Source organism: Athene noctua, chromosome Z (genome assembly GCF_965140245.1).
Source record: "Athene noctua chromosome Z, bAthNoc1.hap1.1, whole genome shotgun sequence".
Taxonomy (NCBI): Eukaryota; Metazoa; Chordata; class Aves; order Strigiformes; family Strigidae; genus Athene; species Athene noctua.
The window spans coordinates 16078416-16104346 of NC_134077.1; the positions used below are offsets into that span (position 1 = coordinate 16078416).

Below are 25931 nucleotides of genomic sequence, written 5' to 3' on the forward strand. Positions count from 1 at the left end.
AAGTTGCAAAGTCACAGTAGGATACTTGACAATAGAACCTCTTACTTAAGCCGTAAGTCTGTTTTTACTGAAATGCAAAGCCCATAAGCTTTCCAGACTGAGTAATTTTTTGTGTTTTTCCAGACTAAACCACTGGTCAGACTAACAATACAAAAACCACATTCTTCAAAATGGAAAAAATTTAAAAGTAGCAATAAACTTCCTAGAAATAAGCTCATAATTAACATACTACAAATGTTACCAAATAAGTATTGACATTTATCACCCAAGCAGAACTCAGATTAAGAAGTTATTTGCTTAAATCATTCAGCCATCCAGTTCTTTACTCCCTCAAGGTTATCAATAGGAGAAAAGAACATCTTCAGTACATGCAATTAAATAGGCCCTTGACCATGCAGTGATGAACAAGGGGATATCATCTATGCATCTCTTCCTTGCCTTCCTTACTTCAGTTTTTGCATTACAGGAAGGGTACCCATGGAAAATATGGATACTCCAGCAGAACTGGAGACACTACTGTACAAAGCCAGCTAATGTGGAAAGACCATGTTTTCTCAAGCTTTTAATCAGTAGATCCTGAACATATGGTTATAATGTATTTGCATATGAATTACGCATCTATTTCAGCTATTCCCTTCTAAGGACCTGTCCAAAGTAATGGAAAAAATACTCTGTGAAATTTTGCGTAAAATTTTTTTAAGTACATTGTTGCTTCTTTCAAAACCTGAGAATTTCCCCAAAGTATTTGCAAATCAGCTCATCAAAATTACCAACTCCAGAACTCCATCAACCTCAGAGATTATAGCAACATATTTCACAATCACACTGACAGAGAGATGGAATTACAAAATACAACACAGAAAAAAAATAATCCTACATTATAAATGCTGACATTTATCAACTATCAACAGCAGCTGTTAACTCAAAGCGCAAGAAAGAGCATCCAGTCACACAAATAGGAAGATTTCAGAATAGATCATAAAAGAAAGTCCAAGATACTGCTCTAGACTTTTTTCCCTCCTCCCCGTGCAATGCAAAATTGAGATAAACACCTTGCTGTCTCCAGTCTTCAACTTCAAAGATCCTGAATGCTGTATCTCATACCAGTAAGTTCAGGACCTAAAAGTTTTACAAGACATTTTTCCTTTCGGAAAAGGTTTTTTATCTATGCCTTCTTCACAAATTTTCAAAAGACCCTCAAACTTTAGACTACACTTGCTCTTAACATATCTAAAGAATATACTTGTTTTCTTGTATCTGTTTTACTAAACATATAGATCTTGAAAAAATTATCTGAAAATCAAGTGTTCTTGCATAATTAAAATCATCTAGAAAGCACATGACATATAATACACCATTTTTACTAAAAGATGAGGATACCAGCAATCTGCTCAGAATGTAATTACTATCCTGGAGGACAGCATAAGATATTAAAATATAAATCATATACAGAAAGATCAAGAGGAAAGTAAACAATAGAAAATTTTCATTAAAAACAGAAGAATAACATTACTATATGTCTTTTCCATTAAGTTACTGGAAAATTCTGAAGTAGTTACTAATGCTCAGAAAAATTCTCCTCACATTAAAAAAATAGCCTGAACATAAGTAAAACAAAAGGCTTAGTGGGAGAAACTTTACAACTGAAGAAGAAAAAAATATGAAAAGAAATACTATGGGAATGGACATACAGGTAGGGGGCAGTGGGGGAAGATAAAAAGGAATATGGAAATCAGTTGTGGAAAAATTAAAGGTTAACTAAGTTAGCTGTGGGACAGAAAGCAGCAGTAGAGGGTATGCAGGCATGTAATTACTATGCCAGTAAGAGTCCATACTTCTAAGGAAGGAGGATTAAGACTACACATGCATTTTCAATTCAGTGATGTTTAGAATACAGAAAAATAGCAGAAATGTAAAAACAGTGATTAAATTCTGAAGATAGGATAACTGCTGGCGGGGGGGGGGGGGGGGGGGGGGGCAACCAACAGAAAACTCAAACACACACCACACACACCCCCAAAAACCAAACAGTTTCAAGAACCTATGCATGAGAATAAATTACATAAAATGGAAATTATATTAAGTGTTACATATTATTGAGAGGAGAATCCACTGTACTGAGCACCATCTTAAATACATTCAAATTCCATAGAAGATAAATTAGAAGAAAAATCACTGAGGCATTAAAAAAAACCCACAAACATGCTTCAGAACACCACTGAGATTCCTAGAGTGATACAGAAAAAGGTCTCTTGAGAATAAGAAAATGGTCTTCAAATTAAAGCCATGTACTGTACTGAAAATAGCAGTTACAGGGCTCATAGGTTAATAAAACATAATTTGTTTAGGTGTTCCAAACTTTCTGGTTCTCACAGTTTCTTCCTTGAATAACTTTTTCTCGTTCGTTACAATGGATAGTTAGTTTTTTCTCAAGGTAGTTATAATGGATTCAGTCTATTCATCAAAACCCTTTCCATAGGCCAAAAACTGAACATGCCCAGCCATCCAAACTCCTATAAGCCTTTCTCCCTCAATATTTCCTTAAAGCATTTCCATTTGTATCTCCCTAAAACACTAAATATATTTTATTGCATTAGTGGTGAGCATTTGGGCAACTAAATTGTACTAAGAGAAAAAAAGTTTGCTAGTTTTGAATGACTTTCTCACTGACCCTGACAGTTAATTTGCTTTGTTTCTTGTTGATGAAGTCTTCACACACAAATCTAACTGTTGTTTTTCTTTGCATCAGCCACTAGGTTGGCAATCATGGATGTCTGCATCGAAAACAGATAATTTCTCCAGTTCAAATCAACAAATTATCTAAGCAAGTCTTCAGAAAACTATCCACAGAGTAGCTTAGAGAACCTTCCCCCTAAGACCCTTTTTTCCAGTAAGTAACAGGTTCAGTGATTTTAGTGAAGTATATTGAGCTCTGTAAAAAGTCATTATGCTTTTGAATTAATAATAATTCAAAGTCTATGTTAATGCTGTGCTATTTAAAAAAATGGACAACTGGTATTTTCCTGAGACTATGTAGCACTTTGCACACAAGAAGTCCTTCATGTACTATCCTAGCAACATCTAACTTCGATATTATTATTTCTATACAAAGCATTAGATGAATTACAGATATTATGTGGTTCACTTCTGAAAGCTGTGACAGTAGAAAGAGGTACAATCTTGTGTCATTTTCCAAATGGGACAAGAAGGCAATGAACTGAGATCTCATCTTCCACTTAGTAAAGATAAGAGTGGGATGTAATCAATCTCCCTGTGGGGTACATCTGATTAAGATCAAAGGGGAAAACTTCTGGTAAAGAACATTGACAGTTCAAGTTACTGGCACCTGCGTGAACTGAAATGACTCAAGAGCAGTCTTGCATGATATAGAAAAAGCAAGAAGAGTAAATCACTAGGAAAACAGGATGCATTCTAAAAAGCTGATTAGTCATGGCTATAAAATAGTTAAGGCTTATTTGGATCTGAAGTTATTCTTCCCTCCAATAAATAACTTAGACCAGAACTAACACTCAGCAGTACTCTCCATTAAACCAGTGAAAAATCAACTGAAATTAAAGCCGTTACGCAATTAAAATATCTCTGAAGCAACACCTCAGCTGATCCTATATGCATGACAATTAGTTTTAAGCATTTTTTGTTACTATCTTAGATCCCACTCACATCCACTTTTCTGTGGTTCCATTAACAATGAATTGCAATCTAACAGAGGTAAGTAACAAAAAAAAGCAAATTCTAAGTCCTAAATGTATTTTGATTTTTAAAGTTACAGAATCTGTGTAAACAATACAATGTTCGATTCAGCTGTACAGATTAACTATGGACTTCGGGCTATGGAAAATTTTAAAAGTGAGTTTTACTTTGTATTATATATGAAGTAACAAACTTTGGATGTTGTAGTACAATCACCATAAAAACTTACAAAAAGCTTATAAAGACCAGGCCAAACTGCAGCACATAAACTGTAAGCAAATACAAATTTATTTATCATACTTTCTGGAATACACACCAAAGGATAAGACACTTCCCTCCACCTCCCAAAAATTCATAAAGGAATACAGCATCTTTTGTAGATAAGAAATAAGTTTCTTAGCTTCAGGTCTCCAAAGAGTTATGATACAGTCCCATATCTGTCTTGATAACCACACAGAGTACCATTTTTCCATATACTCATCACCATGTCTGCTCACATCATAATATTGCTGCTACTGAAGAAGCCCCTATATTCCTTTTGACTTTTGTGCAAGTCTAAAGCAAAAGGTTAGTGGACAAAGTAGTATTAAATATGATTTCTGAAGATGAAAACTAAGGTACTTATGCTCCCTTATCAGTTATGCTCTCCACATGGGGTGAAATATTATTGTTTTGCTGGAGTTGAAAATGTGTAGATTTAAAAATAGTAAAGGCAGGAGAAAAAAAGAAATATTTTTAACAATGTTTTTTCCTTTTAGATAAAAAAAGATCAGAGGAGTGACGTTTCACAGCCCCATGCGATAAAAAAATCAAGTACTTTGTAGTGCTCTAGTCTTCCATTTGCCTTGAGGTCTGACATTTCAGTCTATTCAGAAATTCACTTTTTCAGTTCACTGCACAACCCGCTGGTACCTGAGCAACCAGATCTAAGTTGGCTTTACACTAAGCAGGGGATCAAAATGGATGACGTCCGGATGTCTTCTTCAACCTCAATTATTCTGTGACTTCAAACAACTTGAAAGGATGCTTTACAATGTATTTAGAGCATATGAATATTCTTGACACTTCTTATAATAAAATTATTTGAACCAACACAAATCTGTTGTAAAGCAAGTAAGACTAGAACTAAGTCTGAAATCACAACAAAGATACAAAGAGCATCAATATCACTAAGAGCTACTGGGAGATGGATATTGGGAAAAGTGCAGAAGCTTCAGTTGGCAACCCATGTCCATTGCTTCTACATGTTACATAAATGATGTGTCTTAATTCTCCATCCTCTTCTGCACTCATGAGTAGTTAACAAGCACCTATCCCATCTGGATACTCCACAGCAATCAAGGTTTAACTCAAAGTTGAAAGGGCTCCTACACAGGTCAATCAAGTAGTAGGAAAATTTTCAGCCTTTTTTTTTTTTTTCCAGCTAGAACTCATGGATGCTTCCTCAATACTTTAGCTATGCTTTAAATGAGTATAAACGCCCAGCTCTACCTTTCCATTTTACCTGGGGAATCAGTAAAATCTGCAATTATTTTTCTCAGAAACACAGAAGTTGGAGAGCAACCCATCAGAATCAGAGTCCAATTCCCTGTTCCTCACAAGTCTATGTGAAAGTAAACAATATAACTAAAGAGTGTTGTGCATATGCTTCTCGAAGTTTGACAGGTTTGGTGCTGTGACCACTTCCCTGGGGAGCCTGTTCCAGGGACCGACCATCCTCAGTGAAGAGCCTTTCCTTAGTGTCCAACCTGAACTTCCCCTGAGGCAGCTTTGTTCCGTTTCCTCGTGTCCTGTCGCTGGTCACCAGAGAGAGGAGATCAGCAGCTCCCGCTCCGCTGACCCCCGTGAGGAAGGTGTAGACTGCCATGAGGATGCCCCTCAGCCTTCTCTAAGATGAACAACCCAAGGGACCTCAGCTGATCCTCGTAAGTCTTACTTTTGAAACCTTTTGTCATCTTGAATGCCCTCCTCTGGACACACTTGAATAGTTTGATGGCATTGTTACACTGAGGCACCCAAAACTGCACACAGTACTCGAGGTGGAACCACACCAGTGCAGTGTAGAGTGGAACAATCATCTCCCTCAACTGGCTACCTATGCTGTGCTTGCACCCCAGCGCACCCTATTGACTCATACACAACTTGTCATCAAACCAAACTCCCAGTTCTCTTTCCACAGGACTGCTGTCCATCCTCAGGTCCCCCAATTTGTATGTATAACCAGGTGGAGAATCCTGCACTTGTTCATACCACTGGTGATTGCTCAGCATTCTAATCTACCCAGATCTCTCTGTAAGGCATCTCTACCCTCAAGGGAGTCCACAACTCCTCCTAATTTAGTCTCAACAGCAAACTTCCGTAAAGTACATTAGATTCCTGCATCCAGATCATTTATAAAAACAGTAGGGTTGAGCACAACTCATCAGCCAATTGCTCATCCAACATTACAGACTTGTCTAGCTGTGTGCTGGACATTTTGTCCAAAATATACTGTGAGAGACAGTATCAAAAGCTTTGCTGAAGTTCAAAAAAAGTATCTATTGGCTTCGCTCAGCCACCTAGGTGGGTGACCTTGTGGTAAAAGGAAATGAAGTTAGTTAAGCAGGACTTTCCCCTTGTGAACCCATGCTGGCTATGACCAAGGAATGTGTTGTCTCTCAAGTGTTTTGCAGTAACTCCCAAAATAACCTTCTCCATACTTTTACCAGGCACTGAACTGAGACAGACAGGCCTGTAATTACCAGGGTCTTCCTTCCCATCCTTCTTGAAAATTGGGACATTTGCTAGGTTCCACTCAACTGGAAGCTATCAGTGAAATGCAAGTTCAGGACACTTTGTAAGTTTAGTTCCTTCCTATTATGGTAAAACGCAGCTAAGGAAGCTCTTAAAAAATAAGTAGTTTCTGAAATACAGTCTTTAATTTTTGCATACTTTTATGTTTAAAATCCAAATGTGTTTTCTCTTGAAGCAAGAGAGCCATCAATAATAGATGCAGACAGGTCAGGACCTGGTGGTCCCAGACTAAATTTGGCCCATTCCACAATTTCATCACTCCTGGCACCCTCAATTTTGTGGAAAGATAACACAGCTTTTAGAAATGCATGAGATGTCAAAACCGCTGTTTGCACACACTTATGACCGGTTGTTTAGACCCACAAGCTACCACTGATTTTACACAGCCCAGGATAGACATTCCTCAACTGCAATTAAGTTCCTACCACTGAAAAAGTTGTACCATCTTGTTTTGAAAGTACCTACAGTAGTTTCAGAGAAATCAGTGTCAGAAGCATAAGTTTACAAGATACTTTCAGCCTTTGGTGAAATCATGTTAAATTGTAAACTAAGTTTACAAAACCAACTCCATTTCCAAATGGAGAGAAGTGAAGTGTATTTCCATGTCACATATGCTGTCTGCACGTGAACAATACGAACAGCTTCACATGCTTACTAAAGTCACTGCATTTATACACACACACATACATGCAGATATATCCGGTATTTCAAACTACTGTAAAGGAACTACAAATTCTTAATTTATGATCCATTACCACTGGGTGGATTCCCTAGCTTCTCCTGTGTGAGTTTCTCTGTCTTACAATGATGAATAGAACGAGCCTTACCTATTTCATACATAATAAACTTGGAATCTGTAGATAACATGAAATTCTAAACTTATCACTTCAGAAAACCAAACATCTAGTCTTGGAATCAATGTGTGAGACATGGGGCACAACCTCGAAATTAAATTGGAAGATCTAAGCACAATGCTTAAGCGAAAACCTAGTCTTCAGCAGAAGTTTATGCTTACATGAGCTGCAAGGTAAAAACCTCTTGATTAATCAATTTCACTTCAACCATGTTATGCAGAAAGTAGAGGGATTTTTACTGTCTATGTGCGTAAACATATCTGGATTTTAAAATTAAAACCACTCTATAGAGTGTAGGGATAAAGCACAAGCCACAATTACTTCCACAGAGCCATGGACAATATAACAGCCAGACTTTCTTAAATAAATGAGGAAAAAGAACTGACAGAAATTACAATGCTTAGTCTCCCATTTTCTCTGAAGTTTTTATTTTGTTTAAAATTTTTAGTTCTTAAAGAGTATCTATGTGAATCTGTATGAACCCTTTAAAAATGAAGGTATGCAGTAAAAATGTCTGCTGAAAAAGCTCTCAAATGCAAGCTCTTACAACTGACTGCATTTTTTTTATTGCCACAGCTAACATCTTAATCAAGAAAAACTTCAGGAGAATATTAATATAAACGTACATAGTTTATAAAGACAAAAATAGCTTTACTACCCTTTTGTAAACATACAGCTTTCAGCAAGGGCCAGCAGAGTCATTATTCAAACTCTTCTTAGCCAGACCTGCTCATTTGCTGTGCTCTCTTAATCAGCTCTGCACTGCATATATATCTATAAATAGATAAGTTAGTCTAGGAAAAGCTGTCTTCATGTAACTGGAGTGGACTTCACACCTTTACACACGTCAAGACAAAAAGCAAACTACTATGCCAGTACAGTGCAAATTACTACACAAGTGCAAGATAGCAGCAATTTCTTGATGAAGGCACTCTTGTATTAAACAAGTCACCAGAGGTGATTTTTACAAAGGCTTGTGATTTTGACCAGTGAGGGGAGATTTTCATAAAGAGCAACAGAACTTCATCCCTACACAACCACAATGCTCTCTTTTCCTGCAAAATATCATGCTTCTATGTCAAAGGATGAGAACTCATGCTGTTTCAGAGACAGGAGAAAAAAAATCACCGGAACTTAACGTAATTGACACAAGCAATTCCTAAGCCTCATTATTGGAAACAGATTAATTCCTATGGCTGAAATTAAAAATAAAACATCAACTACGTGAGCACAGATAAGGTGGATATACAAATCTTCCTGCATAATTTGATTTTCATAAATGCCAATTCTTCTTTATTTTTACCTCATGCAACTCCTGACAACAGTTTTTAGATAATCTCCATAGTATTTCAAAGTAGGTATTTAAGCACTAACTCTAAAGTACACAGAATATACGAAACACCAATTAAACCAGGTTTGTGTGGAAGCAAAAAATATTTTATTTTACACAGATAAAAACTGATAGAAACCTAAAATCTTTGTAACTGACAGAGGAATTTTTAAAAGTTGTTAAAAAAAAAAAATAATTATTTTGTCTTAGGATCAGGTACCAGACTATCAGTTCCTTACTCTCTGTGTTTACTTGCATGCATGCACACAAACATCTAGTTTCTTTGAAGCCATAAAAATTTGTTACTTCACATACCTCTAACTTTCCTCCTGCTTTGATTTATGAATGTAGCACTGGTCACATACATTCAGTATTTAATTCTAAACAGTATTACCTGCAACAGTTTGAGAGTGCCTTATTTAAGTTAACTTTCAATTCACAAATAGTCATTACAAGAAATAAAGCTTGTGCAGCTCACTACCTTAAAGTGTTTCTATATTATGGCACTGAATATGCACAGAATAATTTTGAGTTATATTCCATATAATTATATGCATTTCCAAACAATGTGGGCAGATCTATCACATCTCTACTTCTTTTGGAAGCATTGCAATATTTTGTACTTTTCCAAGACCTTACACTCTTGAAAAGAGTACGAGTACTTCAACTTTCACTTGAAAGAAATGCAAAGAGCTTGAAATATTAAGCAAGTTCAGACTAAAGGCTCAGAAACAAGAAAACAAATAAGCAACCTGTTAAATATTTAATTTATTTGTATTTTGAATAATTGAACTTGAAAAATCTACTTGGTATTGTCCAAGATGGCTCTTTCATTGTCTTATGCGGCTCTTCCATTGCTAAATCATCCACTTGAATGTAATCTGATGAGGAGGAACTTTAAACCCAGCCACTAACTTTCTACCAAAGAAGATGAGTAATATTCACCTCACTCATTCCACCAATTCCATTATAAGGGTGCTAACCCTCATAAGAGGATTTAAAAAAAAAAAAAGGGGGGGGGGGGGCAGGGTAGTTTGCATGTGGAACAGCTACTTTACAACTGCATGGACTGTTCCCTGAAACACCAGAACCTGTGAAACTAAACTGTGATATTATTTTTCATGTACAGTGCTCAGGAGACTATTAATGTCATCCAGATCCCTCTAAAAATGGGTCCTGGGTTTAAAAATTAGCCATTCTAGAGTCACTGAGAGAACTGTTACTTCATGGCTAACTTCATGTAAATAAATGTGAGCTATGTAAAATATACTAGACACTCTTCGTCTACTTGGAAAAGTTTCTAGAGCAAACAAGCCCTGGCCATGGACTGAGTCCACTCTGGTCCTCTAAAGTAGGTCGTCTGCATGAAAGATCTGGAAACATATTCCACACTTATTTCAATAGCAATTTTGATATAAGTGTCCCAAAAGACAACTACAAAAATATATTTTTATATTAGCTCTATAATTACTTGTAAGTGTCCTTAGAAATTAACAAAAAAATTCCAAAGGAAAAGCAGTTCACACTGTGGACAGACACATGCTGGGATGAAACATCAACTTATAGACAAGTAATTAAATCTATTTTCAGAATTATTATAACTTGGATGAAAAAATAAAGTCTTTTTCTTAAAAAAAACCCCACTCCCTGGAAAAGTTCTAAAGCCAAATTTTAACTCAAACCAACTCTGTTTTAAAGTTAATTATTTGCTAGGATTTACAATAAACATGCTGATAGAATAACTAACTTTTAAAGCTTATGTGTGTACCACCAAAAAACTTGAGACACATTTTTTCTTATCTGAAACTCTTCAGTACCTGTTATTCTACTATCCATTTAATTCACTGTGAATCACACAACAGAAGGAAGCTACAAATGAGTACAAGTAAATTATTTATTTTGAAGGGAGGATTGTATATGGTCTAGTAAGTTTATGATGACAAAAGAAGATCTGCATCTTATCTCACCAAAAGTTCAACCTCAGGAGACTGAAATGTTTGCCAGCAGGTTCTAAATCACACAGACACCAATGAATGTAGATCTTAATTGTAGAGATTAGCTGACCAGAAGTTTCCACTACCATTAATGAGCTAACTGAAGAATATCAATCAGATGTTTTCTGTCCTAGCAAACAGAAGATGTCACAAACCACAGGTCTGGAAACATTTCAAGGAAGAGATGAAAAGTTTCCAAAGCCATAGTAACCCCTCTCAAAATAAAAGCATTTAATATAAAGTTTTATTAGAAAATACTTGAATGATAAAATTAGCTTAAAAAAAAATTAACATTATTGCCATAAATGGACAAATGATTCAGACAGCAATGAAGGAAAAAAAAAACAGATAAAAAAGTCAACAAGGAATTGGTTGATAACTATGAAGGCAGAGTCTGAACATCTAACATGCAACTAAAAATAAAAAAAATATTCTAATTAATGTAATTAATGTAATGCAATGAAGAACTATTAAATCAGTTTCCCATCATAAGTTCCACATGGACAGTTCTGCCATCCTCAGAAGGCCTATGTATGCACTTCTTCCTCGCCTCAAAAAGCTAAGTAACTTTAACAGACATTCACAGCTCAAGTCCTCAACTGTTATCCATAAGTAACTAAGTCACATGGCAATAAAAACTGATCAACTCATACAAGAAATCTACATGCCCATTCCAATCCCAGGCTTTTTCACTGACGCTTTTTGAGGTCTCTGGTTGGTTTGATGATTAAGAGACATTGCAACCCCCAATTTCTAAGTGAAGACTACAAATGGTAAAGAATTTACTGCATTCCTTCCTTAATAATCAGTTCCACAGTCATATAACCCCTCTGTCGATGAAGAAATACTTTTTCTCTCCTATTCAAACCTTAATAACTTCCAATCACTGGATCTAGCTATGTCTTTAAAAATTTAAGGAAATTTGAACTGTCAAAACATCTTATCTCCGTTTCAATATTTCTTTACCACTGCCAATTCTCTTGATATTCTTTTCAATAATCTGAAGCGTATTTAGCTGCTTGAGTCTCTATTAAGTTTCAAGATTATTCTCTGACATTTTTCTTTTTCACTTTCAACATCTTCTCTGGTTGCTACCATTGGAACTAGACAAAGAACTCAACTGCAGTCTCAATGGTAATTGCTGAAACAGAACATTAACATTGTATACTTTACCTATGTCATTAGTAAACAATTCTCTGCGTGTGTATCGATTTTTAAAATATGTGTACCTACTCTTCCAAAGCTTCATACTAAGAACTTATACACAATTAACCCTACATAACCCTCAGGAAACACGTCTAATTCTGAAAATACTCTTCTCGATGTATGACCTCATATACTGTTGTCTTCACCTAGTTCACTAACCAATCTGCTTTCATTATCAATGACAAATACTTAGTGTTCAGGTTTTACCAGAAACAGATTCACACTTTTCTCTGATAAAATATGCTTTGATTAAAATAATTTTTTAAAAGAAAATAAAAGTTTGAGGCAATAGTCCTATCTCATGAAACTGTATTAGAAACGTAGTTTTGATTACTTCAGATTACCAGTTTTAAGATCTCTTCCTGCTAGTTAGTCCAAGCGATACATGGAAAACATCTCACAGTATTTACAAGACTAATCCTTTGAAAGTTACAAACAATACTCAGTGGAATTCACAGAAGAAAATTCAACAGATTTGGGATTGTAATTTACTGCTTGTAACTTACTAATGGTTACTACACAAGAATCTATAGAATGTTTAATTAAAAAGAGAATTTTATCTCCCAAAAACCCATACAGAATTTTCATTATATTCTATGCCAATATTCTATGTCATAGAATAATATTCTATGTCACAAAACGGGATTTATCAGCCTTAAACAGAATTCTCTGAACAGAAAGCATTTCCAGACCAATCATCATCCAGTGAAACAATCCACCTTTGTAGACTACCAACTGAGAAATGCAACTTCAGACTGTTCCAATTCAATTAATGAAAAACAAAAACCACCTGACAAACATCTCTTAGGCCCTGAACAAGTAAATTATCAGTGGGATTTTAACTAAAACATATAACATGAGGACCCTGATAAGAGGAACAATTTTAAATTTAATTACTCAAACAATGACATTACCTGCAAATCCAAACATCAAAAAACCCAAAGCAAATATTTTCCCAGAATTTTGATCTATAGCATATTAACTACCATTAGACATTGCTGCATAACTTTAATACAGAATCTGATTTAAACATTAATCATGGTAATTTAATTTTTCTTAGACAGAATACATATTTTATCTTTGTAAGCTAATGTGCCAAAATAAATTCTTGTCTATCCTTCTTTACTTTCTAATTATCAAACAAAAACATTTGAGTTTAGTTTACTAATTCTATCTTACTTCCCATTATTAACAGAATAATCAGAGAATTCTGGTCATTCAAATATGATGCATATCTCATGAGAAAATAGTCCTTTAAATTGAATTATAGGTTAAAATAACCAGCAAATACTTGAGAGGAAAGGATTTAATCTTCATATAATAAAAGACAATCAATTCTTCATGGGAGAAGAGAGGAAAGGAAATTACCAGAGTGAAAGATACTTGTGAAACAGTCATCATAATGGAAGGGTTTGCTGAACAATCTGTAGATGACTAAAAACCATGGAAGTTCCCTATCAGTTTTTAAAATGGAAAATTCTTGTCTTCTTCCCTATCTGATACCAAGCTGAGCTGACAGAAACATTAAAAATTCTGCTCTCCTATCATTTCTATCCTGCCAGAAGTTGCTCACCCCTCAGATCTGCTAACAAGACTGCTCAAAAGTACTATCTAACTCATCTCAGTCAAAGCAAGCCAAGACCAGAAAAGAGGTAATAATTAGTTTTTCCTATCTGTCTCATTTTGACATAACGAGCTTAGGGAAAAAGTCTAAAGAAAAGCTTATTCGTATAGCCTAACTTGTGCACAATACAGGTGAGAAGTGAAATACTAAGTTTTCTGGAAGAAGAGAGGCAAATATATGCTCCAAAACTACTGCCTTCTCATGCTAAGCTAAGAACATTGCTACTGACTATTAAAAGTCAACTTCCTTTGAAAAGGCTGTCCCTTCTTGCTCTGCTCACTGCACAGTTCTAAAAGGAGAAAAATGTTCAGAAACACTGAAGTACTGTGAATATTTTAATTCTGTGCTTGCCAGAAAAACCAACTCTTTTAATGTGTATTTTTATCTGACACAGAAAAGAACTTCCAAGCTTCTTGTCATAATAAACCACAATTTTACCTTGGTATGACTAGAAATAAATCATTGAACAGAATTGTATTTTTATGTTCTAAATTAATTCCGAAAATTTGCCTAAACTGTCGTATTGTCCTGGGAAAAAAGTATCTCATAAAAATGTTGGAAGAAAAAATTTTCAAACTCCAGAATGTCACGTTTATATGGAATGTTTCACATGAAATGAGTACGTGAATACACCTATATACATATGTTCTTGATATGACTTGGCAAGAATTATTTTTTTCCTAGGATGAAGGTTTAAGTAATATTACACCAGTGGCAAATTCGGTTGTTTCACTTCAGTATTATTCACATTCCCTACCCTATAAAAGCAATATGATGTGACTAGATAAAATTCAGGGTGACCTTTTTGGGAAGTAATAGCTTTGGACCTTAAAGTAGGTCCTATGCTCTATAACATGCAGCTTGTCTTAAGAAGTAAATCTAGAAACTGAACAAAAGCACAGGCCTAAGACTTTTCAATTAAACAAAGATTTTTAAATGATCCTCTAGATAAAGGTGAAATGTAATTATTTTCAAGTATGCTTTGCCAACTAGTCTTCAAATCTGTGAAGACAGATGCAGTGCTGAGGCTTAGGTTCCAACTAAAGCTTACACAAACATCTTGGTAGTAGCCTTGGCATTGCTATCTTAAGGCTCTCAGCAGTTTTCAAAGCTGCAGACTGATCAGTACTAACTGTATTCATTACACATAAAATGTTTAACACACTGAAGGCTTTAAGACTAATAATATTTATTCAAAAGCTTTCTTCAGTGTTGTAGTTTGTTTGGAGCTTTTAAACAAAAAAAAGGTCGGTATATGTAACAAGTTTGTCATATTTCTTCAAATACATTATTCACAAAATCTACACATTCTGGATAACAGCAAGACAGTATAACTACACTTATACTGAACTGCACAAGTCCAGATTCTGCTCTCAGTATTATTGACACTTAAAACATTGAAGAGAAGTAAAATCATAGCTTCAGTTCTCCAGTTGTCAACTAGGCTATTTCAGGCCTTAACATACTCCAGAGTTGTATTCACTTAAAGTGTAATCAGTTTAGGCTGAGACGCTATCAACCTAGAGTAGGCAGTATGTAACCCAAAGATTAGACTCTATAATTCCAGGAGAAATGCCATGTAATACCAGTTTCGCAGTCAGCACAGCTGTACACAGTGCATGGCCAAGCAGACTGGAGATACCAAATTTCATGCTCTCCTGAGAACATAGTACCACGGGAAAAATCTAAGGAGCAAGTATGTGAACTGTAGTAGGTGACTTGACTCTAAAGCTTATGGGGCACAGACCTCACCAACTGAATAAAACCAGAATCATCTGGGCTGAAGGGAGCTTGCCAGTTCAAGACAAGCAGAACGGCATCATGAGAGGAAAAGCAATTGATTGCTCTGTGAGCAGGAAAACTGACTGCTAGTCATCTTCAGCAGTACTATTCCAGACCTTGCTCAAATCTCTCTTCTGTCAAGCTAGCAAGCTGCTACACAGTTCTGGGCCTACATAAAGGAACATTGGCCAGAAAAAAATGGTGATGAAGGAGAGAGGTCAGGTAATGATAGCTGCCACCTACACAGACATAGAAACAAGGCAGCTAATGGAGATGAGACAGCAGCTATTCTACATATGAACCTGCTTAAGAGGATGGAATTGGTTATTATGAAAACTGAAATGTAGCTCAGATAAAAGTGATCATGAAACAGCACTGTTCACTAGGATGTTTCAAATATCAAAAGTCCCCACAAGTATTATCTAGGACACAAAGGATGTCCTGAAGAGAATACTCTTCAAAACTCTTCTAAACAGCAATGCTTGTAACCATTAGATGGAAGTTATGCAAAACTACTATCTACACCATTCATCCTTCACAAATTATGTTCTGCATGCTTGAAACTACAAATCATATTTGCAAATTTAATTAATCTTATTATCAGCTGTTCCAATAAAAAAGGTAGTTAGGTTACCATTGTTAAACAGTTCCTAGTTTTAAACCTGAAAAGATGGATTTTAGGAATGCATTGACTTTTCCTCTCTGAACATTATCTACGGACATCACTTAATCTAAATTCACAACACAAGTGGCAGAAATCTGTCTAGTCGATTAAGACACAGAAAACATTTACTAAGCAACAGTATAGTACTTAAAAACCCCATTTAACACCCTATGCCACAGAGCAGCTTCATATTTGAAACACACATTTGATATAAGTTTAAGGATTCAATTGTACCTTACATGCAAAATGTTATTTCTGAAGATCTGAAGCTGAAATAACTTCATTTAATTGGAGACAAATCTACACTGATGCACAATTTATTGCTAAATAACTTATTACAGAGATTACTTGGTGATGGCAGTCACTGTTCTCCAACATACCTTTTAAAGAGTATGAACATCACTTATTAGAGAGTGAGAAAGACTTGTGAGAAGAATTTTCTACAGTAAACCAGCTGTTAAGCAGCCACAACCCTAGCTGCAATGACAAATCACAAAGTTCAGGGCTGCTCAATTTCAAGTTTGGCTGCAATTCCATGTCTAAAAGGAAAAAATATATGAGAGTAGGGACATAAAACACCTGTTGCTGGAACATTTAATATCACTCAGCTCTCTTCTTATTCATACAGCACTACCTACTATATTCATGATAAGAAAACATCCAAATAACAAAAATAGTATTATCCTTTTCCTTTGTTTTAACATAAAAGTCAACTGATAGTTTGGAATGATATAGTTATGCCTTATAACACAGGGTATTTTTTAGGTCACTCTGCTCAGGTGTATTTCCAGAGAGGAGAAAAATTTTTAAAGTCTTTCTCATTTTCAAAATTTTATTTCACTTCTAGATAATCCATTAATGTTGGCATTTCTGTTACTATAGAATTTACTGCAGTTCTGTAGACATGTTCAACATACCACTGTTAAACTGACATATCCTTGACTTAATAAGTGTATGTTCCAAATAAGCCTGAATAACATGGTATGGCACTGTGAAAAAGAAAAAGATGTTCTTCATTACACACAGTATCTGAGCCTTATCTAGAACGGCAAGGAGGACATGCAATTAAAAGGAACTGATCTTTCAGGAGTAGCTGTGGGATATTAGGTCATAGGCAACACAGCCATAATTAAAAGATAGCCTGTGCAAGAAGAAAGGTTAAATCAAGTTAAAATCAATACTGAAAAGAGCTTTGTATGTATGCTTTAAAAACCAGTGAAAGATTGGTATAGATTAACAGCCATATTAGTGAAAATTGAAATTATCATATCTGTAAGGCAAAACTTTAAATACAGCATTACTGCAGTTCCATGGGGAAGACAACTGAATTTATGTGTCTACCTTTTCTCTGAATACAATTTTATTCTAATCACTTGAAATGCTGGAAAGCTAAAAGCACCAATACACAGTTCTGAGAGTATATTTACAAGATTTAGTGCAGTTAAAAAAGTATATTCACATAAAAAACTCCCTAGCTAAATCTCCAGGTTACTGTTATTCATCCACACACTTAAAGTTAATCATCAGATTACTTACAGAACTGACAAATTCTTACTTCATTCTGCAACTAAAAGCTAACAAACTCTGAACAATCTGTAAAAGCCCATCTAAATTATTATTCATCTCTAATTCAAGAACAATTAAGACATTTATTTAAAAATAACTTTTTTAAAAAACTTACTATAACATGAAAAAAAAAGGAACAGTATGTTATTACATGATTTAACAAGCCATCATCTGGAATATTTTCAAAGAAAACAAAATGAAGTGAGCTACTGTAAATTTTATGTATTCACTAACAATTGCATAAGTGGACACGAATGTATGCAAGTTAAGAAGAGGAGTTTTCAGACTTATTCCATAACTGCTGAGTCTAGGGTCTGGCTCTTTCCAGTATATAAGCTGACCAGTTTCTGTTTCCCTCATACAGCAGTCAGAAGGAACTCGTCTTTTTATTATGTAGTATTTTCTGAGTTCAACACTATGTCCTTAAACAGTCATACAAAACACACTGAGACTCCCTGCTGGTAACCCATATATCTGCAGTCTGAAGTAATAAATCTACAAATAGCCTAATAATCACAAATTAGAATACATTATAGTCAAAGCCTACTTATAGGATTTATTTTTTTAAAAAAAATGTAGAGTAAATTTGAATGCCATGAATAAATCACAAGAAAAAGACCATCTCTCAAAATGTTTATTTTACAATAGCAATTTTAAGAGTCTTCATTTGAATTGCTTTTTAGTTCAGGATAGCACTACCTTAATCACCCAGAATCCAAAGAAACTGTCAAGTTGTACTGGGTCTGGCTGAACTGGAATTGGTTTTCCCCTACAGCAGCCCTCACGGTGCTGTGGTTTATGCTGGGAGCTGGCAGGGTGTTGGTAGCACCCTGGTGGTGTGGCTACTGCTGAGCTGTGCTTACACGGCACCAAGGCTCTTTCTGACTTTTCCCCTCCACAGTGGGATGGGGTGGGCAAGATCTTGTGAGGGGACACAACCAGGACAGCTGACCTGAACCGACCAAAGGGATATTCCAGACCATATGATGTCTGCTCAGTATAAAGCTGGGAGAAAGGAAGGGGGTGGGGTCACCCTTGGTCCTCCGAGGCAACCACTACTCGTATTGGAGCCCTGCTTCCTGAGAAGGCCCGACAGCTCCTCTTCGTGGGAAGTAGAGAATAAATCTGTTTTCTTTTTTGCTTCCACGTGCAGACCTTTGCTTTGTTTTGCTTACATTAAAACTGATTTTGTTTTACCCACAAGGGTTGGTTTATCTTATTTTCTTTCCCCTCTTTGCCCTGTTGAGAAAACAAGGGGAAAAGGGGGGGAAGTGATAGAGTGACTTGGTGGGTACCTGACATTTAGCCAAGGTCAAACCACCACACGAGTGCATATAAAGACTATAAGAATTTGAGCTATAGCAAGTTAGCAAAAAGAAAAAGAAATATGTATTTAATAAATTTTAAAATAATTTATTTAAAACATACTCAAAATGTGTTATTTTCCTTTGATGCCACAAGTCCACTTGCAAAGTTTGCTTTTTAACTTCTTTATGCATCATGAAAACTCCTGCTTTCAACATACCAACCAGAAAATGCAATCTTCTTTCCTTACTTTTATTTTTAAACTGTATGCAAGTGACATTAAACTGAAGAGACAGACAACACAAATGCTACAAATAAAATATACTTCACAATTTTTAAGTAGTTCTAACATTCAGTTTATGAATGACCTGTCTTCTCTAGAAGTGGTGCAAATATTAGAGAAGTACAGAATATACAGATTAGAATTTAACAGTATATTTAACACCCCTCAGGTGCTCCCACATCCTCTTGTCCTTCAGCCTCAGTCAGACACTGCCATTCAGCATGCCTCAATGGAGCTCAACACACATGCTTCAGCTGGTACTTCCAAGCAGCTCCCAAACTTGTAGATGATAAAGTGAAAACGCTTACACCTTTTCTTGCATCTTTAAAAACAGGTATTGTGGTTTTTTTTTAAAAAAAAGTTGGAGTACACAGAAGTTCTCCACACAGAAAAATACTGATCAAGAGAAGGGAGAAATCTCCATTAAAGAGCTAATACTGCCTTGCTTGAGCATTCCATGTGACATCCAAGAGACAAAAGCCAGCAAAACTGGAAAAACATTCAACCTTTCTTCATGTCTTCATGTCTATATTAATGGCAACACTGATTTCATTCTCCTACATATATAAACTCAGGACTGACCATCTGAAGGGTCTCATTTTGGTGTTCAGTGTCAGGTGTCCTCCTTCACAGATGGCAGTTGTGGCAGTTCCTTTTCCAACGTAAGGATTAAGTCTCAACATCTAGACATACAGCTAGTACTACACTCTCTATAAAATGACTGCCCTGGAACATTTAAAGTTAAGCAATTTGATCTCACATCAACATCTGGTATAAATTTTAGAACAAAACTAACACAGATCTATTGCAAAATTTCCAGAGCTCATCTTCACTGTATACAAGAGAAGTGCACTGACAGGACAGAAAACGTTGAGTCGAGTAGGTGTTTGAGTTCACCTTCTCTTCTGATGTGCAATACTATAAGGCTTTAAATTTCTACTCCTATGGATATTGGTGTTCTGGATAAAGTATGACAGCAAGGAATATGTTGAAGACTGTGAATGCCTCCATGTGCAACATCAGGAATGTCAAAATTGGTACAGGCAGGTTAGCAGGTCTCCTGCCCTGTAGAAAGACTGATTCAGGATGGGGAGAAGTCTTTTTTTTAAAAAAAAAAAACTAGGTGAAACATTCTTACCTGCAATCTCTATGTATCAAAGCCACATAAAGATATATTGGTCTTTATCTCAAGATCTTCCTCAAGAGAGAAGACCTTACCAACAGTTAACCTATTTGCATGAACAAACCATGCCAACTCTATATATAAAACCACTGCAAAAGCATTATAACTTGAGAATAATCCACAGACTACATTTCCAACAGTACTGTCACATGAAATTCCATCTTATTGTTACTGAAGAACATATATAAAAAAACATGGACTAAATCTGACCAGAGAATCATTTAGCCCTGTATTTGATCACAGCAATAATAATGCTGACCAAGTCTAGCCATTATGGTTTATTCCCTTCATTTCCCCTCACTATCCACAGCTGTCAAGCAAGAAATGTTATAATGCCTATTGCATTTCCTATCTGTCTATAAGCACTTCTAAACATGAATTTTTCTCATCCCTTTTTAAACCTGCCTCCACAACCTCCTGTCACAACACATTCCAGAATGTATTTGGACAGCATACAAGAAGTATGTTCTTTTATTAGTTTTAAGGTTAACCCTAGCCACTTTCAACAAATGCCTCAGTCTAAGAAGTTTTGGCAAAAAACAGTTCCACATTGAAGAGTCCACAGCTCATCTACCATCTTGAACATTTTGCAAACTTTAGTCACACCCTATTCCCATTTAGACCTCTTCCCTCTAGACTAAAAACTGCTAGTCTTTTGGTCTGACCTGATAAGGCTACTGTATCCAAAGCTCAAGTTCTGTTATAGTGGTTTTGTTTGCTTTGCTTGCAACATAAACTAAGTTTTCAAGATAGCACTCTTCAACAGTTTCCTATTTCTGCATTTCATTAACTGCAAATCTACTGACTTGAACAAAAAAAGACAGCTTTACAAATTAATTACTGGATTAAATGTAAAAAATTAGAAAGGTGGAGAGATAGACTGTTGTAACATTTAATCACATCCATAAACATATTCCATGTAACATGTGGAATAACCACTAAAAAATACAAAATTTCTGTTTTCTGGAATACTTGATATAAATCAATTTTTTTTTCATTGCTTTTATTTGAAATTCAGAAAACCTGTTTCCTTTAAACACAAATCAGTAATAGCTCTCAATTATCTCTCACTGGCATGGCCCATTTCTTTCTTTAGCTTTAAACACCTCTGCTTTGAAGCCCAAGTATTCTTATATTACTTTGCTAAGCAAAATACTCTGAAATTACCATAATAGAGCAATCTTACAGCAGTTGTTATTCCTCATTCAAAAAAATCACTAGACAGTACCTTCATTTATTTAGAACCACCTAAGCATTCTTCAACATTATAAAAGCCATGACAAGACCCACCACTAAAAAGAAGTCAGAAATTCAACCAATACTGTTTAACACCAGCAAGTGCTGTCACTTACTAATGAAACATATATTTTCAAAAATGTGCTCACTAACAAACCTTTACATAACATAATTAATGAAAACACCACTTCTGTTTATCTCTTTGAATTAATTACAAGCTCATTAGACACTGATATAATCAGATGATGTTCCCTAGTCAGACTCCTACTTTCTTAGTTGAGCAGGCTCACGGTGAGCCAGCAGTGTTCCCCAGCAGCCAGGAGGGCAAACCGCCGCCTGGGGTGCATCAGGCACAGCACGACCGGCCGGGCAACGGCGGGGATTATCTGCTGTGTTCAGTGCTGGTGCGGCCTCACCGAGTGCTGCGGGCAGTGCTGGGCCCCACAGTTTCAGGAGGACGCGAAGGTGCTTGAACGTGTCCGGAGGAGGGCAGCAAAGCTGGTGGGAGGGCTGGAAGGCGAGTCCTGTGAGGAGGGCCGAGGGCTCTGGGCTTGTCTGCTTTGGAGACAAGGAGGCTGAGGGGCGACCTCATTGCTCCCTACAGCTTCCTGAGGAGGGGAAGCGGAGAGGGAGGTGCTGAGCTCTCCTCCCTGGTATCAGTGACAGGACACAGGGGAACGGCTCAGAGCTGCACCAGGGGGAGTTCAGACTAGGTATTAAGAAACATTTCTTTACTGAGAAGGTGGTCACACACTGGAACAGGCTTCCCAGAGTGGTGATCGATGCCTCAAGCCTGTCAGTGTTTAAGAGACATTTGGACAATGCACTTAACAACATGCTTTAACTTTTGGTCAGCTCCGAAGTGGTCAGGCAGTTGGACTAGATGATTGTTGTAGGTCCCTTCCAACAGAAACCATATTACTCTATTCTATTCCAGTTTACAGCTCCAGTCTTAACAAGAATTACTGATTAATCTTTGGAGATGTTATAGTTTCAGTTATTATTGTATTTCACAAATTGAATACTGTCTTTAAGTGATGTGTTGCAAATTAAGCAATCCAAACTCTTTCTTTTCATGACACATTCAAATCCTGAAAAGACCTGTCACTAGCATGAAACAAAATGAAATGGATTTAAAATACTCTTCCCATAACATCAGTCATGTAGTGTCTCTGAAAATGCAATTATGCAGCTGTTTATAGTAGTGTTTATCTGGATGTTACTTACTTGACCAGATCATTTCAATTCACAGCAATTCAAGCATCAGGGATGCACTGAATCCTTGTTTGGTATATTAGTTAAAGCACTTGCTTAGGTGAGACAATATTATACAATCTTCAAAATTTATAATATCTTAATTTGTTTTTCCACTATCCACAAACTATTCAGCCTAATTACGAAGTTCTACTAATGTCTAACTACATTCATAAGAGCAACACACTTTTTTAGAGTATCTACTCTGCTATAAATAAAATTTAACTATGGAAGTAAAACCTTTGCATCTATAAGCTGGAAAAAATACATAGTTGGCTTAACTTGCACATATTTTTCCAGTTTCATTTTTACAGCTCCATACAGAGCATTGTAGTATTCAAGGTTTTTTTCTTCTGCCACAGTCTTACCAGAAATTGTATCTGTGTGTTAAACCAGTAGGTAGGTCCCTTTTGGGAAAAAAAAAAAAAATCCATGTTGTTTAAAGTAACTGAAATCTTCTGTTTATCACGGACCACACTATAGATACATCAGTGGGACAATTCAGTCTTCCCACTCACTGTCACCTTGGAGTAACGGTGATTGCATATTTTAAACACCAGTTCAAAAAAATCACTCATGATCTTGCTACTGACAGCTTCACTAACTTTGTTAATTAATGCAAGTACCACGGTGACATTTTGCAGTTTGATTCTAACCGCAAAGATCAAGACTGAAGCCACAAAATGATTTCTCACAGTCACTTTGACACTTGTCAAACAACAGTCATCAATATTGAATTAAACATAACATAAAATATGCAACTTTCAATTGTAATACTCTATCTTCCCAGCAAATTCAGTTATATTTCAGTATCTTCACAGGAATTATTCTACTCCGAAGATATAATGCGTAAAGTTAAATTTTGTCAAGAATTTTTGTCAAACATATTTAACCAACAGCTATCATGAAATATCATGAAAGTAATATTAAATCACAAAACTAAAATAATACAAAGTGCATTAACAATCGAAAGCCAAAACAAATGAAATTTTTGCTTCCAGATCTCACCTAATATTGTCCTGAATACTTGCTCAAGATTTAAAAGGATGAGGGTACAATATTAAAATGCAGAAGCCAAACAAGGGTCTCAAAAAACCCTGATAAAGATAAACCTCAATACTCACCCATCATTAGAACATGTCAAAAATTCTTCCTTTATTTTTGGATGCCAACAGCCTGAATTCAGCATTGCTGTGTGACCCTAGGGAAATAAACACAAAGAGGTCTTAAAAGGTTTTGTTAGATGTTTTACAAGGTTTAATTAAGTTTTACTTCAAGTTCTTCAAGTGAGACCACTCTGACCACAGCAAAGGCTGACTGACATCACAATGATTTAATAGATTTTATGTATTCTAATCCATTTCATCCTTGCTTGTTTTAATTTTTAAATTATAAAAACTCTACCATTCTTCTATTTTTTCTTGCAGAAAATGGCATGGAATCATACTTCCCCTTTTTCTCTTTGGAGAACTGTAATGCAGAGAAAGGATGAAACAACTGGCATCCATAGGGTGCCATGCAAATTGTTCCAAGCAAAACAAAAATAACAGGAGTAACAAGAATTACTGACACAATATACCTACTGCCAAACTACACCCAAGAAAGCAATTGCCATTATGGTGACTATGAATATAAAATGTCTTTGTCCAGTTGGATTTACTTCTCTGAAGTACAGGATGACTACATTCAAATGGAAATTTGGAAACTAGTACTGCAGCACTGGAATTACTTCAGTTTGCTTTAAGCACAAATATGGAGAGAAATAATATTTTTAGCATTTTGACTGCTGGAGCAGAATACACTGACATTATAGAAATTTACAAGAGAAAGAAAATTTGAATAATTTTTAAGTAAACAAGAACTAAAGCAGATGTTACTATTTGATAGTTTTACATATATATCACTAGCCAAAAGAAATAGCCTTGTGATTAAGAAAAGCTTAAGGCAAAACAGCATTTAGCCTAGTTATCTGGCAATATATAAACAAGCAATAAATAAATAAACTTTATCAGTTTGAGCAGTAGATTTTATCATTACTTTTTAGACTTAAGCTGTATGAAAAACTGACCTGAATTTAAATCATCTATGTAAACAGAATCTTTGTCTCAAAGTTTGTGGAGATACAAAGGCAAAGTGGCCAAACCCCAATGAACTGTTGTCAAAATACTTAAAAACTATGAATCAGCCCTCCTACATTTGCATATTCAACTACCATTACAAATGTACACATTGTTGCTTATTAGTTTTACACTCATGTCACGCAAGTAACAAACTCTATCCCCTTCCTTGAAAGAGGTAAATTGTATCATCAAAAGAATGTTAGGTAGAAGAAAGGAATTGACTAGACCAGATCGATAATTTCTTTTTTTTTTTTCTGGTTGGTTGGACAGTGGTATGGGGGAATTTTTACAAGATACACCTTTAAACAGAAGAGTTCATTGTAGCATCATAGAACCATTAGTTGGAAGAGACCTCGAGTTCACCTAGGTCAATCTCCTGCCCAAAACCAGATGACAGCCAACACCAGATCAGGTCACCCATGGCTTTGTCTAGCTGGATCTTGAAAGCCTCCACAAATGAAAGTCCTACAACCTTCAGCATGTATCAATACACAGGACTAAAGCATCCCAGAGACAGGGCTTTGCATTATTCCTTATTGAACTTCATGAATTTTCTCATTAAGAGCAAAATATTGTTAGCCTTCTGACATTCAATTAATTTCATATTTTACCTTCGTGTTTGTCATATCCACAATGTACTGGTCTCCTTTTATGCATTCCATTACTGGGAAGCCATCTCTGTCAAGAACTTTTGCCTGAGAGTTACCAGAGACAACAAGAATAACATCTCCCGTGCTGCTATACTGTAAAGATTTGATTTGGTGACTGAAAAGAAAAAAAGAAAATGTTTCAATTAACTTCAGTTCCTGTAAGCTTATACTAAAAAAAAGAGGGGGGGGGTGGGGACGGGGGGCGGGAAATCTGCTATCAAGGGATTGAAGCTTTTTCTTCCTCTCTGTGTGTACGTGCACATCGCATTTACTTCTTCAACCACACAGCACATCAAACAGTATTACTTACAAAGTTGGCGCCTAAAATGTGATTTCTGGCAAACATTTAACTTGAAGAGTGCTCTTATAACTCCAA

At 35.9% G+C, this 25931-nt stretch overlaps 1 protein-coding gene across 1 annotated transcript in view; it reads right to left on the reverse strand.

The window, feature by feature from the left end:
* Positions 1 to 25931, reverse strand: part of WDR70 (WD repeat domain 70) — a 141296-nt gene that overhangs the window by 65020 nt on the left and 50345 nt on the right. Inside the window, exons 8-9 of the mRNA XM_074932299.1 lie at positions 25517 to 25670; positions 23910 to 23986 (exon numbers count right to left, since the gene is read on the reverse strand). Of these exons, the coding sequence (XP_074788400.1) occupies positions 23910 to 23986; positions 25517 to 25670 (231 nt within the window). The remainder of the gene's footprint in view (positions 1 to 23909; positions 23987 to 25516; positions 25671 to 25931) is intronic.